General features: G+C 38.4%; 2 protein-coding genes across 2 annotated transcripts; one reads left to right on the forward strand and one right to left on the reverse strand.

Annotated features, from left to right (window-relative positions):
• Window positions 1–6,546: 6,546 nt before the first annotated feature.
• On the forward strand, window positions 6,547–7,041 carry LOC136838956 (germ cell nuclear acidic protein-like). Its single transcript, XM_067104649.1, has one exon. It carries the CDS (start codon window positions 6,547–6,549, stop codon window positions 7,039–7,041), a length of 495 nt encoding a protein of 164 aa, XP_066960750.1.
• LOC136838957 (uncharacterized) lies at window positions 7,038–12,098 on the reverse strand. The gene is given in 5 exon segments (XM_067104650.1): window positions 7,038–7,529; window positions 7,531–7,552; window positions 7,793–8,198; window positions 10,535–10,617; window positions 11,944–12,098. Coding segments are annotated over 5 exon segments (1,158 nt in total).
• Between the last annotated feature and the right edge of the window lie 3,184 nt (window positions 12,099–15,282).

The following is a 15,282-nucleotide window of genomic DNA, read 5'->3' on the forward strand; positions in this document are numbered from 1 at the left end:
AGATGATTCTGCCGATTACCATCAGCAGCTCGAAGCGTCTATAACACCAGGCAGCATCAAACGTCAATGAAAACTTTTAAATGCATAGCCCATGCGCTTACCAGAGGTAAGTCTCCCTACGATCATCACAGATTACACGCGAATTTGATTCCGCCACCAACAATTCTCGTGTCCGTAGCACGACAGCGTCAACAGGCTCACAAAAAACCACTATCAATATGTACGCTTACCGGAGGTAAGTCTCCCTACGGGCGCTGTAACGCTCCACAACAGCGAAGAGGTTCGGAGAAAGCTGCAACAGAGGTGAACGCCGTGATCAAAGCTTGCACCATAAATGATGGCTGTACCCTCACGCGGCACAGGTCTCAAAAGGGCAGACGCAGACGACGAATCGTTGAATATTGTCCTGCCGCAGAAATACCCACAGGAAGCAGGAAGCAGGAAGCAGGAAGCAGGAAGCAGGAAGCAGCAAAGCTGAATCAAGCTATGGCACTTTATGCACTTTCCGCAAAACAGACGAAAAGGGCAGGCAACGACAAGACTCAAAAATGCAGCAGACCTCTCGCTCAGACAACTGGGGCGGAACTCCTCTTGAGAGACGAAGATCCTATATACTGTACACCAAACCTCCGCTGAATCACCCAACAACTCAAAAATATGAAAATAAAAGAGAAAATTATCCCGCAAGGGTGTGTTCCCAGTAACAAGCGAAAAATCCGGCGGTGGGGAAAAAGAACAGCCCAAACCTTCATTTAACGGCAAAAATTAAACAAAACTTAAAGTTAACAGTTACGTTACTCGGCTAAAAAAAAAAAATATGTTAACTTTTCATGATAGTATATATACAGTATATATGTATATATACATATATATATATATATATATATGTATATATATATACATATATAATATTATATAAATATATATATATATATATATATATATATATATATATATATATATATATATATATATATATATATATACATATATATTAATTATATATATATTACATATATATACAGTATATAAGTGCAATAATATGTGTATATATATATATATATATATATATATATATATATATATATATATATATATATATATATATATACATTTTATATATACAGTATATACATATATAAGATAAAAAGGCCCATAAAATACTATTTGAATGCTGCAACCATATATTTTTAGCACTTCTGTGCCCCTGTTCACTGGTAAAATATGGACACATGATGTGTTACAAGAGTATATTTACAAACCATATGTAGGCGTGGCTATATATATACACTTGTAACATCATCTCCCCATATTTTACCAGTGAACAGGGGCACAGAAGGAAGTGCTCGAAATATATGGTTGCAACGTTCAAATAGTGTTTTATGGTCCTTTTTTATCTACTTATTATACTGTTGTATTACAGTAAAAGATATTCACACACACACACACACACACACACACACACACACATATATATATATATATATATATATATATATATATATATATATATATATATATATATATATATATATAGATATATATATATATAGATATATATATATATATATATATATATATATATATATATATATATATATATATATAATTTATGTATATATATATATATGTATATATACTGTATATATACATATATGTATATATATAATATATATATATATATATATATATATATATATATATATATAAATTTCTGACTCACATCAGGATCAGAACCAAGGTCTTTCAATTGGAAGGTAATCCCTTCTGCCCATAAGGAAATAACAAGTCAAAATCAAGTTGGAACCGAGAAATAAACTGCACACATCAAGAAGGTCTTTCAATTGGGCAAGGGCGCTTGCATAGGCCAGCAAGTTTTCCCCATGTCCCCGACTCAGAAATTTATTTCTGTTTCATTGACAGTTCATTTATTCGATCTTATTCTTCTGAAGTGAATAATGAAAATAATTGTCAAGTCACAAAATCACGTGTGTAACAGAAATAAATTTCTGACACACATCAAGATCGAACCCAGGTCTTTCAATTGAAAGGCAAGGGCGCTGCCCACTATGCCATTCAAGTGTGATGTGAGTCAGAAATTTATTTCTGTTTCACACGTGATTGTGTGTTCATTATTTCTATCTTATTCACTCAGAAGGGATAATTCGAATGAAATGCTGTCAACTGGGTCATTGCTGAGTCGGGAAGTTGGGGAAAACTCGCTGGTATGCAAACAGTTAGCTTGTCCAGGTAATTCCTTGGGTGCAGTTGCTCCCAGGTTCCAACTTCTTTTAGACCTGTAAGGCCTAGTAGGGCAGTACCCTTGCCTTTCAATTGAAAGACCTGGGTTCGATCCTGATGTGAGTCAGAAATTTATTTCTGTTCCACACGTGACTGTGTGTTGATTATATATATATATATATATATATATATATATATATATATATATATATATATATATATATATATATATATATATATATATGTATATATATTATATCAGTGCAATTTTTTTCATAAGAAAACCCCGTTAATATATGCTATCAATATAATGTTTTCTCCATAACCTATAAAAAATAGTATATGCTACCTATAAAAAAATAGTAGGCTATATGCTATCAGTGCGAACTTTTTTTCATAATAAATTATAAAAATAAATTCCTTACTGAGCTTAGGCTAGGACATGGCATTCTAGGAAAAGTTTGTAACCTATCGTTTTACACTCGCCCTAAAGTTTTCTTCATAACCTATATAAAAGTGTATGCTATCAATATAAATTTTCTACATAACCTCTATACATGTTTTCCGTTCAGATATTGGAGAGGCAAATAAACAAACAACTTGGGGGATAATGTAAACAAAACGCTGAACAACCAAGCCTATACAAGTCACGATTCAGACGAAAACTCACTGCAGTAAAATCAAGCTTTGTTTTCTTATATATAATTATTATAATGGTAATTCTAAGCCGGCTGTCCGCGGTGAGCTAGACTATGGCAATTGACGTTTTCCTATGTTATTTTACTTGATTTACAGGAATGTAAAGTAATATTTTGTCGGCCGCCGGCTGTATCTAAACTGTAATTGACCTTTAAAGACTGCGCTACCGACAATGTAGATCTAAGCCGGCATTCCGCGGCGAGCCCCCCCCCCCGCCTCCATAGCTAATACGGCAAAATTGTAACCAGTAAACACCCTAAAAATACCAACCTAACGTACCGCGGAATGGGGTGTATAGTGGTTAGCCAGTCTTCAAAGGTTTTTATTAGCTATGGAACATAAAATATAGGGAGATTTGAATGATTTTGGGCATCGCTACGCCGCATGAAATGCAAGCTTAGACCTACCCCGCGCTGGGTAATTCAAGTCGTGTAGTCTTCAAAGGTCAATTACAGTTTAGTTACAGCCGGCCAACAAAATATTATTTTAAATTCTTGTAAAGCAAGTAAAATAACGTAGTCAATTGCCATAGTCTAGCTCACCGCCGACAGCCGGCTTAGAATTACCATTATATTATAAATAATGGTAATCACTAATTGGAATATCACTAATACAGGAAAACAAATCCCTTACTTACATATGGGCGTTCTGGTGTTGTTGCTCCCCTGCGAGGCAATTCCCTTTAGTTTCGTCCTTCTCTTGTAACAAACTTACGAGACGCAATCGTTCAAATTTCTCCCTAACAGGCGTGGTACTTTTCTTGATTATGGCAACGGAATTGCGTGAATGCACTACACGGTAAGAAAATCCGAAAAGGAAATGCGTCACAAGGCACTAGGATATCGCTTGAACCACAACCACACACGACAACTCGAGATGGTTTATTGAATGGTAAAACCCGACGCTCTTGTTGGAACTGTTATCTACTTATATAATTTCATATTTCCGAAAATACGCAGTAAAAATATGTCAAGAAATATAAAATATTATGTGTATACTAGTTGGCATTGTACATCTATGATAACGAGTTCAAAATATCAAAATACTTAGATAAGTATTTCCTTTTTTTGATATTTTGTTTGACTTTTTTTTAGAGAACGAACAAGCTCTTATCGTAGAAAATGGGTAGTTTTAGTAATATCCTGAAGTAAACTTCTTCACTTTCTGCTATGCAGAATTGGCAAGTCATATAGACATTGTACGACAATTTGTCGCACAGCGTCGCTCACAGGGCGATATCGAGATACATAGATAAATATTTACTCTGATATTATATTTTTTGAGAGAGAGCCAGTTCTTAACGTAGATAATGCGTATTTTAGTAGGAAAGTAAAGTATACTTCTCACTTCCACCTAAAAAGTCATACAGAACGTTTGCGACAATTTTTCGGTCAATGCCGTTCAGATGCCGGTAAATGCGGTGAACAAAAATGTAAAAAAGTCACTTAAAACCATTTTTTTAGCCACAATATTTCAGGACATGTTTATTTAGACATATACCAGTCCAAAACTGTAAAAAACTAAAAATCGACAATCGAGAATTTGTAAAACTGAAGGCATTCTTACTACTATCTGTAAAGGACTGCATTTAGCATGAATACATTTTATTATAAGGTTTCACCTAAATCAGTAAAAAATTAATAAATAAAATATAAATAATTTTTTTTTGGTATAGCCCATGGAGTTCACTGTAGGTAATCGTGGGGGAAGGAAACTAATGCGTAATGGGTATGCTTGTACAGTTAACAAAAAGAGGGATGACATTACCCATTGGAAATGCAAAGAAAGAGGGAAAATGTGGAGGGCGACTTAAGACAGTGAATGATGATATACTGCAAGGTGATACACTCCAACATTCTCGCCCACCAGATGCAAATAATGTTGTTGTACTCAAGACAGTACAGAAGATGAAGGACAGAGCCTCTAATACTAAAGAAGTTACGAGTACTATAATTCAGAACAGCACATCTGACTTCCCCTTAGAAACAACTGGTTCTCTTCCCAAAAAGGAAAGTCTTAGCAGAATGATTAGAAGACAAAGGACATTCAGATGGCAACGAAGCAACAGACCAACTTAGGGTTTCATTAAGGGGTGAGAGATTCGTTTTATTCGAAGAGGAAAGCCTCATTATGGTGGAAACTGACGCTAATCTCGATTTATTGGCAAGAAGAATGCATTGGTTTTGCGACGGTACTTTTGATAGTGCTCCTACCTGCCATCAACTATATATCATCCAAGCTCTCCTTGGAGAAGATCATACTGCTCCACTTGTGTACTGCATACGACATTCAAACATCAAGAAACATATAAAACGATATTTCCTAAAGTTAAAGAAACGCATGCAGGGCCCTATTTCAACAACTGTTGATTTTGAAAAAGCTGCAATAAGTAGCACAGACAAAAATTTTCCTGATAATCATACATCTGGATGTTTTTCCATTTCAGGCAGTGCCTATGGAGAAAGATTCAGAACTGCGGCCTGCAAAATTTGTATAATGATCCAAGGATGCTTTACTCATCAAAAATATGACAGCTTTGGCATTCGTTCCAAAGGAGGACGTCATAGACGTATTTAATGAATTGATGGCTTCTTTAGATGAGGAAACAGATAACGTCTTAGGAGAATTTCTCGTCTACTTTGAGAGCATTTGGTTAGGCGCTGTACAAAGGGGAAGGTTGCGACAACGCCCACAATTTGATGTCTCCATGTGGAATGTCAGAGAAAGACTTTGATGGGAATATATATCACGCACAAATAATTCTCTCGAAGGATGGCACAGTGTATTTCAACTACGAATATCAACCATTCATCCACATTTATCTCGCCTTATAACAAAACTCAAAAAAGAACAAAATGATTGGGAACTAGCAATACAACAGGCTTTATGCGGTACTATGCCTAGACTCAATAAAATGAAATATGCAATTGTTAATGGAAGGTTAAAAAAAACTCTCAGATGACTAAGAAAACTTAGATAGGCTGCAGTACTTAAAGCCACTGCATAAATTTTGTACGTTTTACCGTAATTTGAATAAATGTATATTATATTCCAATGAAAGCACAGTTATTCCCCCAAAATAAAAATCTTTAATGGTTTTATTTAATACGTTTTATTTGCACATAACAATAAAAGTTCCTTTAAAAAGAAATCCATAAAGTGAAAAAAAAAAAATCAATTGGATGTTAACAACAGACCAAGCTTTATGTGGTACTTTGCCAAGAGTTAGTAAAATCACTATAAAATAAGTAGTTGGAGGATAAACGAATGAAAAAGGAGTTATTTTTTAAAGGAATAAAAAATAATAGAAAGACATAAAGGAAAATAAAACCATCTAATTACTATACGGTTATTCAACAAGACTTCCTTAAACGAAGCTTCCATTCGACGAAACATTCAACGACAAAATGTCCGACGATGAAAAGTGTAACGACGAAATGTCCGACGACGAAATGTCCGACGATGAAACGTCTAACGACGAAATGTCAGACGATGAAAAGTCTAAAGACGAAATGTCCGACGAAGAAATGTCCGACGGTGAAACATCTAACCATCGACGAAATGGCCGACGACGAAATGTCCGACGGTGAAACGTCTAACGACGAAATGTCCGATGGTGAAACGTCTAACGAAGAAATGTCCGACGACGAAATGTCTAACGACGAAATGTCCGACGACGAAAAGTCTAACGACGAAATGTCAGACGATGAAACGTCTAACGACGAAATGTCCGACGATGAAACGTCTAACGACGAAATGTCCGACGAAGAAATGTCCGAGGACGAAATGTCCGACGATGAAACGTCAAACGACGAAATGTCCGATGATGAAACGCCTAACGACGAAATGTCCGACGACGAAATGCCCGATGACGAAATGTCCGAAGATGAAACGTCTAACGACGAAATGTCCGACGATGAAACGTCTAACGACGAAATGTCCGATGATGAAATATCTAACGACGAAATGTCCGATGATGAAAAGTCTAACGACGAAATGTTCGACGACGAAATGTCCTACGATGAAACATCTCTCGAAGAAATGCCCGACGGTGAAGCGTCTAACGACGAAATGTCCGACGACGAAATGTCCGATGACTAAATGTCCAACGACGAAATGTCCAACGATGAAACGTCTAACGACGAAATGTCCGATGGTGAAAGGTCTAACAACGAAATGTCCGACGACGAAATGTCCGACGACGAAACGTCTAACGACGAAATGTCCGACGACGAAATGTCTAACGATGGAATGTCCGACGACGAAATGTCCGACAATGAAATGTCTAACGACGAAATGTACGACGACGAAATGTCCGACGACGAAATATCCGACGATGAAACGTCTAGCGATGAAATGTCCGACGACGAAACATCCGACGATGAAACATCTAACGACGAAATGTCTGACGACGAAATGTCTGACGACAAAATGTCCGACGACGAAGCATCTAACGACGAAATGTCCGACGACGAAATGTCCGACGATGAAACGTCTAACGACGAAATGTCCGACGACGTGTCCGACGATGCAACGTCTAACGACGAAATGTCCGACGACGTAATGTCCGACGATGAAACATCTAACGACAAAATGTCCGACGATGAAACTTCTAACGACGAAATGTCCGACGACGAAATGTCCTGGCGACAAAATGTCCGATGTCGACGAAGAATTCTAACGACGAAATGTCAGTCTTGGACTGGGACGAAATATTTGACGATCTTAAAACGTCTAACGACGAAATGTCCGAGCGATGAAACGTCTGCATTATTGAACGACGAAATGTCCTGACGACGTGTTCCGACGATGCTATTAAACCTCTAACGCTCTTTTTGAATTTTTGTCCGACGACGTAATGTCCGACGATGAAACATCAAGACTAACGACAAAATGTCCGACGATGAAACTTCTAACGACGAAATGTCCGACGACGAAATGTCCTACGATGAAAAGTATAAAGACGAAATGTCCGACGACGAAATGTCTAAACGACGAAATGTCCGACGACGAAATATCTAACGACGAAATGTCCGACGACGAATTGTCCCACGACGGAACATCTAACGACGAAATGTCCGAGAACGAAATATCCGACGATGAAACGTCTAACGACGAAATGTCTGACGACGAAATGTCCAACGACGAAACGTCTAACGACGAAATGTCCGACGACGAAATGTCCGACGACGAAGCGTCTAACGACGAAATGCCCGACGATGAAATGTCCGACGATGAAACGTCTAACGACGAAATGTCTAAACGATGAAACGTCCGACGATGAAAAGTCTAACGACGAAATGCCCGACGACGAAACATCTAACGATGAAACGTCCGGCGACGAAATGTCTAACGATGAAATGTCCGACGCCGAAACATCTAACGACGAAACGTCCGACGACAAAAATGTCCGGTCACGGTTGCGAAAGGGAATATTCCAGGTTGAATTATATATATTTCAATTTTTGTCGTCAACTGCAGCGTTCAGGTACTTTCATTAGTTCTTTGCATATTGATAACCAAATAGTTTGCCGTCAACTGGGTCATTTGGCTCAACTTCTCCCTTCTGTTTCTGCTTTGCCAATGAACATTTCTCCAAAATATGAGAAAAATGCTTATCAACTGGATTTAGTTTGACATGACTTTTTCTTTGTTGGTGTAATTTCCTTCTTCCACATTCTTCTGTTATATCTAAATCTTCATAGAGAAAAAGTTTCCATGTCTGTTGCACCATTTTCAAGTTTAGTAGTCTCTGTTTTAATATATGGCTTAGGCAAAACCTCGCAGTCAACTGAACAGACACTAGTTTAATATGTGCATCCCGAATTGCTGAGCTGGTGTGCGGTGCTCAGGGGGTCAACAAAACAGCGCGGTTGTGTGTGTACACCCCTGTGCTTTGTCATTAACTTTGTTGCCAAGCGGCCGGAACCTAGGTGTGAACAAGCTCTAAAGCCATACCTTCCACTGTATGTCTCTCATGGATTGCTTTGTGTATAGGTATAAAGGAAAGCTAACATGTATATTTTCCATGACCAGAGCATGAACATGTATGTGCTTGCTTATACCTATACATACATACATACACATACATACATACATACACACACACACACACACACACATATATATATATATATATATATATATATATATATATATATATATATATATATATAGATCATTCTAACAAAAATTGTTTATATATATGTGAGAGCATGTATGCAAGTACAGTATCAACCACTAACTAGTTCGTGCCGGGCGATGACTTAAAGACACACGAGTTGACACCTGTGCTTCCCAGGGAGCTCTCATATCTTGTGATAGTTGCGGTGTATCTGGCATTCAGTGGCGCACTATCTGGTTTCCTTTTGCTCCTATATTCCTCTTTCCAGTGGAAAGGAGTATGTAATCCGACTTTTGTTGAATATTTAGTTAGTTAATGGATGGCGATACTTACTGCTTCTACTGTTAAAAGGTGGCCATAGTTGTTTTCTTTATGGATGACCTGGGTGCCTGTGATCAATTCTTTTAGAGATAGCATCCTATTGTGACTAATTATAAAATGCTGACGAATGGTCGGTTGATTTTGATGGGGTAACATATGCCTCTGAAGGGTCATAGTAGTGTGGCCCATGTATTTTTTTATTTTAAGCTTTTCCCATCTCTAAGCATGTAAATTTAAACAATAAATTTTTACATGTCTCCTTTGGTCCAACGGATCTGCATTTAAAGATGATACCAGATATTAAACCTCAGGCAATATAGAAAACCTAACTTGCTAGCAGTGCTAATAATGAAAAACAACACTGTTCTGCTGGACCGGAGATATGTGCAAATGTTGTGTATAAATTTAGATGTCTAGAGATGTGTACATTTCACAATAAAAACTTCATCTAATACACTACAACGATCATTCAGAGACGAATGGTGGCCCATCAAAAGCAAAGGACCATACATTAACGTTTTATAGATACTCACGATAGGAGGCCATCCCTACAAGAATTGATCACAGGTGCCAGGTCATCCATAAAAAAGATTAACTATATCCATCTTCTAATAGCAAAAGCAGTAAGCATTGCCATCCAGAAACTTAATCTAAATATTCAGCAAGAATTGGATAACAAACTCCCTTCCACTAGAAAGGGGATCAGATAGCATGCCCCAAATGCCAGACACACAGTGCCCATCAGAAGACAGACAAGTCATGGTGCTTAAGTTCTTGCTTCATTCTTCCTTGAGAGCTGAAAGTCAGCTTCCACTAGTTTAGTAGACACAGCATGACTTATGCACAAACTCAAGGTGATTAATAGGTTCAATACAGCCATGCCTACCACTGTAAAAAGCCATTAATGGAATAAATACAGTATTTATGCTCTGGCTTCCTCAAAAGCTGAAGCCATCATCATTGACCCAGAATGATTCCCACATAAAACCCTGGTGACTAACAGGCTCATCACAGTTGTGCCTACCACTATAAAGATCTAAGGTAAAAGGTATGCAAAGGAAATCTACAGGCAAGCAACGAGACACAAATGCCGTCAGGATGAGAGAATCAAGTTAAAGCTCCTAATTGCCGAATTCTACATGGTCTCACCTGCCTCTCCTAAATGGTCTTCAACCTTCTGAATACCCTTCTGGGGGACACAACAGTAAGGGCTGCCTGGAATGAACTCGAGTCTTTGCGTACGATTATGGAACTTCGAATTCACAGAAAACCAGAGAGAAGATTTGGCAAGAGGAATATAGCTAGGCTGAGCCAACCAATATCCAAGCTGCTCTCACCAACACAGAGGGCATATCAAGGGTAGACCTCCTGAAAAAAGTGGATAAGTTGTTGGAGGCCTCTAAGGCCTCACAACATACCACACACAGCATCTGTCACACTAGAGATGACCAAGCCAAGACCAGGATGTTGAGAATCAAACAGGCACTGCTCACTGTGCCACAACAGAAAGGGCACTCCTAAATAGCCATCATCTTTCTTTACTACCACGGGTTTGAGGAAGCTAGCTGCAAGAAACTATGCCCTGGCTGTAACTGGAGATACAAAACTGGCAAGTAGCCACCCAAGAAACTAGCCTTGGTTGCCACAACCCCAACAGACATTCACTTCACCAACCGTCCATCCTGTAGGAAGTTCCTGGTCAACACGGGTGCCTTCAAGTTGATCCTACTTGCATTGACAGAAGATTGCGTAACCTTCCAAACAGTAGCCTATAATAGTAGCCACTAAAAGCTGTGATATAACACCATATGGCCACAAAACCTTCACTCCCACCTACTGGGGAAGAAAGACACGTGAGAATTTATCATTGCTGACATCCAGATGCCTTTGCTGATCACTGACTTCCTCAGGCATTTTGGCTTATTGGTAGATGTTGTTAGTTACTGATTTTTGTAATTAGCCTCCTTCTAATTGGCACAACTCATCACCTGCTCCAAGCAGCTGTTCATCTCTTCAGTGGGCCTTATGGGCCTACATACCCTCTTGCAGGGGGGGGTAGCCCCATTTCAGTGCCTCTAGTTCAGCGACACCATTTCAGAGTGGCCGTTTCAGCGCCAAAAATTTCAACGACAGCCATTTCAGTGCCAAAAGCATGAAAAAACACACATAACTTTTCCAATTACAAGATAGTAATAATTTCATAAACAAAAGAGAAGGGTGTGAACAAATGTTCTGGGAATCAAAATATTTTATTAATTAAAACCACACTTACTGATTCTAACATATAAATACATTTATCTTAATGAAACATTCTGAGAATCAAAATATTCTATTAAAATTAAGATTACACATACTGATTCTAATATATAAATAAATAAAGCATTTGAAAATGGTCAAAAATACAAAATTCAGTAATGCGCAATAGCTTGCAAATACTCAACCTATTTCTGTTCCCATAATCCGAAACAATTTTTAATATTCTTTCATCTGCCTTTCTGTATTTCAGTAACTTTTGTTGTGGCTCATGACCAGCTGTAAGTTTTCGAAATGTTCATCACATCCTTTTTGGACTCATTTCAATTCCTATCACCAATGCAGATGGCAGATGGGTGTGGTCATTAATTTTCTTTAGAACAGCTTCTTCTAATGCATGAATTCTAGCATGACATAGCTGCACCAAATCGTCAGCGCTGTAATGGCAGTGCTGTATCATACCCTACCCCATGCAGGAGTTTCCAGATGTCTTCAAGCCTAAGCTTAAACAAACCCTTAGGATCCAAGCAAAGTACAGCAAACAATAACACATAAAAATGACCAGGCTTCTGGTCTATCTAAAATTCCTCTGTCTCCCTAATGGAAAAATTGATCACCACAAAAAAGGCCTTCAGGGAGATGAAATGCAAGGACCTTTGTCAGAGGACCTCCAGCCCTTATGCCTCTCCATTCCTTATGTTGAAGACAAAAGCCAGATCAAACACCTTGGGAGGGATTCAACCTCCAAACAAAGCATGACCACTAACCCCCTTCTAACACAGTGGACATTTACCCCATCCCCTACTGGGTAGAGCTTTCTCCAAGTTTGACCTGATGAAGGGTTATATCCAAGCCCCAGTCCATCAAGACGATGTCCTGAAAACCACAACTATCTCAACTTTTGACCACACACCTTCAACTACTCTTCTATCAGCCTCCAGAACTCAGGGGCCACATTCCAGAGGCTGATTGATAACATTCTTAGTGACCTGTCCCCCTGCATCTGCTACATCAATGACATCCTCATCTTCTCTAGGGATTTGCAAGACCACCATAGACATCTGGTCTATATTCTGTGATTATGGTTTATTACCCCATTCCAACCAATATCACTGGACACTACAGTCAAATTCAAGGGTCATAATGTTTCAGCAAACAGTGTCCAGCCCTACCCTCAAAGATATCAACTATCCTGAGGTATTCCACTCCACTACCAGGAATAGCAAAAATTCCTGAAACCATGGCACCTATCAGTGACATTCCTGGGGGAAATGCCAAGGCACTCAACTGGATACAAGACCAACTCCATGCCTTTAATAACACAAAGGATGCCCTGGAGACTGCCACCGAATCAAGCATATCCTAATCCTTAGGCCAGACTCACGCTAACCACAATATCAGCATGTTACCATGGAGTGACTTAACACCTCAGATTCATTAGTACAAAAGTCAGTCCTGCAGGGTGGAAGTGCAGCACCTTTAACAGAGAACTCCTTGCTGTCTGTCTTAGTAACTGAAACATCAGGCACTTGCTTAAAGGTATGCCTTTCATCCTGACAGACCAACTACTTGTGGATGCCCTTATCAAAAACCAAGATGTGTATTTCACCCCATCAGCTGTACCAACTCTCGGTTATCGCTGAATTCATGAGCACCAGCCAGAAGAACCTAGAGGTAGATGCACTATCCAAAATAGAAATCAACAAAATCCAGCTGGAAAAAAGTGTGACAAAATAGACAATGCCCAACTCTGAGACATCAAAACCCAAGATTATTACACCTCCATAACAAATCTATGGTGGAAAAACACTTTTCGGCAGCATGGGATGCAACACTGTCGGTGACACCAACATGGCTGACCAAGCCCCTTATACCGAAGGCTCTTCAAAAGAAGGTTTTTGACCTCATCCCTGTACTCTCCTATACCTCTGCAAGGACAACAGCCAATTACTGACACAAAAATTCAACTTTTCAGGAGTAAAAAGGGACATGAAAACATGTGCCTAATGGTGCCTCAAGTGCTAAACAAATTGAGTCACCTACTTTGGCTTACCAGAGAATATAACCCCTGACTAAAGACCAGCTTTCACTTCTGAGTTATGGGCCAGCCTTACCATGTTAATGGAATCAAATGTCCACTACACCACCACATACAAGCCAGCCTCCAAAGGCATGGCATTAATGACCAACCGCTCATTCAGGGGCACCCTCATTGTCAGGTGTAGTGGCTTCGAGTGGGAAGGTATAGCCACTCTGGGTATTCCTCGACCCCCAAACCACTCAGAAGGAAGAAATGAAGCCTCTCCCACCAAAACAGTACTTGACATTGATCTGCATTCCATGAAACATATCCCCCCACCCAATCCCCGACAACATCCAGTCCAGAAGGGAATGCTGAAGACTGCATGTAACTCTGGTTACAGTCAGATCATTAATCTTATATAAATGGTATTAATTTTGCATGGTATTTCTTTTACAGACCAACATAATACATTCTCTGATAAAAGTTGTTGTTATGCGCTGTTTTGCCTTGAGTCCAGAGGATGAAACTCGTAGATGTAATATATGGATCAGTAAGGAAATGTGCAGATGGTGGTGCTTTAAAAGAATATAAATCCATTTATAAAATGGTGCTTTATCTATAGTGACGTCACCATCATCGACAAAAGACATCAGTTTTTATATTCTGTATTAGGTTAGCTCCTTGAAGATTGCTTGAGCTCTCCTTTTAAGTATCAGCTAATACACTAACAACAAGGTGGTATGCATGTAGCCTCTTACTCTATTGTTCTTTTTTTTTTTTTAACTCCACTGATATTCTTTAACCTAAAAATATTTGAGCAGACAGGTATTGTGAATGTAAAATAATATTCACTTATTCATTTCATTAATATAGGATGCGCTCCAAAATGCTGTATGGGGTTAGTCTGTTCATGTTCTACTTAGGAATGGATGATATACCGTTAACGAACATTACAAGGTTAATTTTCCTGTCGCTAATCAAGTTGACACGCATTCGCGGTAGCCAGATACCAAGGAGTGAAGTAGCTCCTAGTATTATTTACGTGGAGACCTGACAGGTTTTTGCAGGTGTGGTCACTTTTCCGGACTCACTACCTGCTCACTGCAGCACCATAACCACACACAAAAAACAAAGAAATTTCGACCTTTTCGTTGGAAGGGATAGTGACTATTTTCCTTATGGTCACCGGTACAGCCGTCTCTAGACGGAATGAATTTGGCTGCTGGTGACGGAGATAATTGGGTCTTTCATTTATCGTAGAAAGTGCAGTCATGAATGTTAAATCATCGTTATCTAGGTCACTTTCCTTACGATAGTTCCTTCTGTGCCAGTTTCTAAGAGAAAATTTAGATTTTTTTATTTAGTCATCTTGCTATTAACAAAGAACACAAATAAGCATATATGAATATACTGTACACGTGTGTATATATATATATATATATATATATATATATATATATATATATATATATATATATATATATATATATATATATATATATATATATATATATATATATATATATATATATATGTATAGCGCTTGTATGTGTGCGTAAATGTGTGCCTGTTCATATATGATTATTTGTGTTCTTTGTTGATAATTAGATGAATAAATAAA

The sequence above is a fragment of the Macrobrachium rosenbergii genome, chromosome 5 (assembly GCF_040412425.1).
Source record: "Macrobrachium rosenbergii isolate ZJJX-2024 chromosome 5, ASM4041242v1, whole genome shotgun sequence".
Classification (NCBI taxonomy): Eukaryota; Metazoa; Arthropoda; class Malacostraca; order Decapoda; family Palaemonidae; genus Macrobrachium; species Macrobrachium rosenbergii.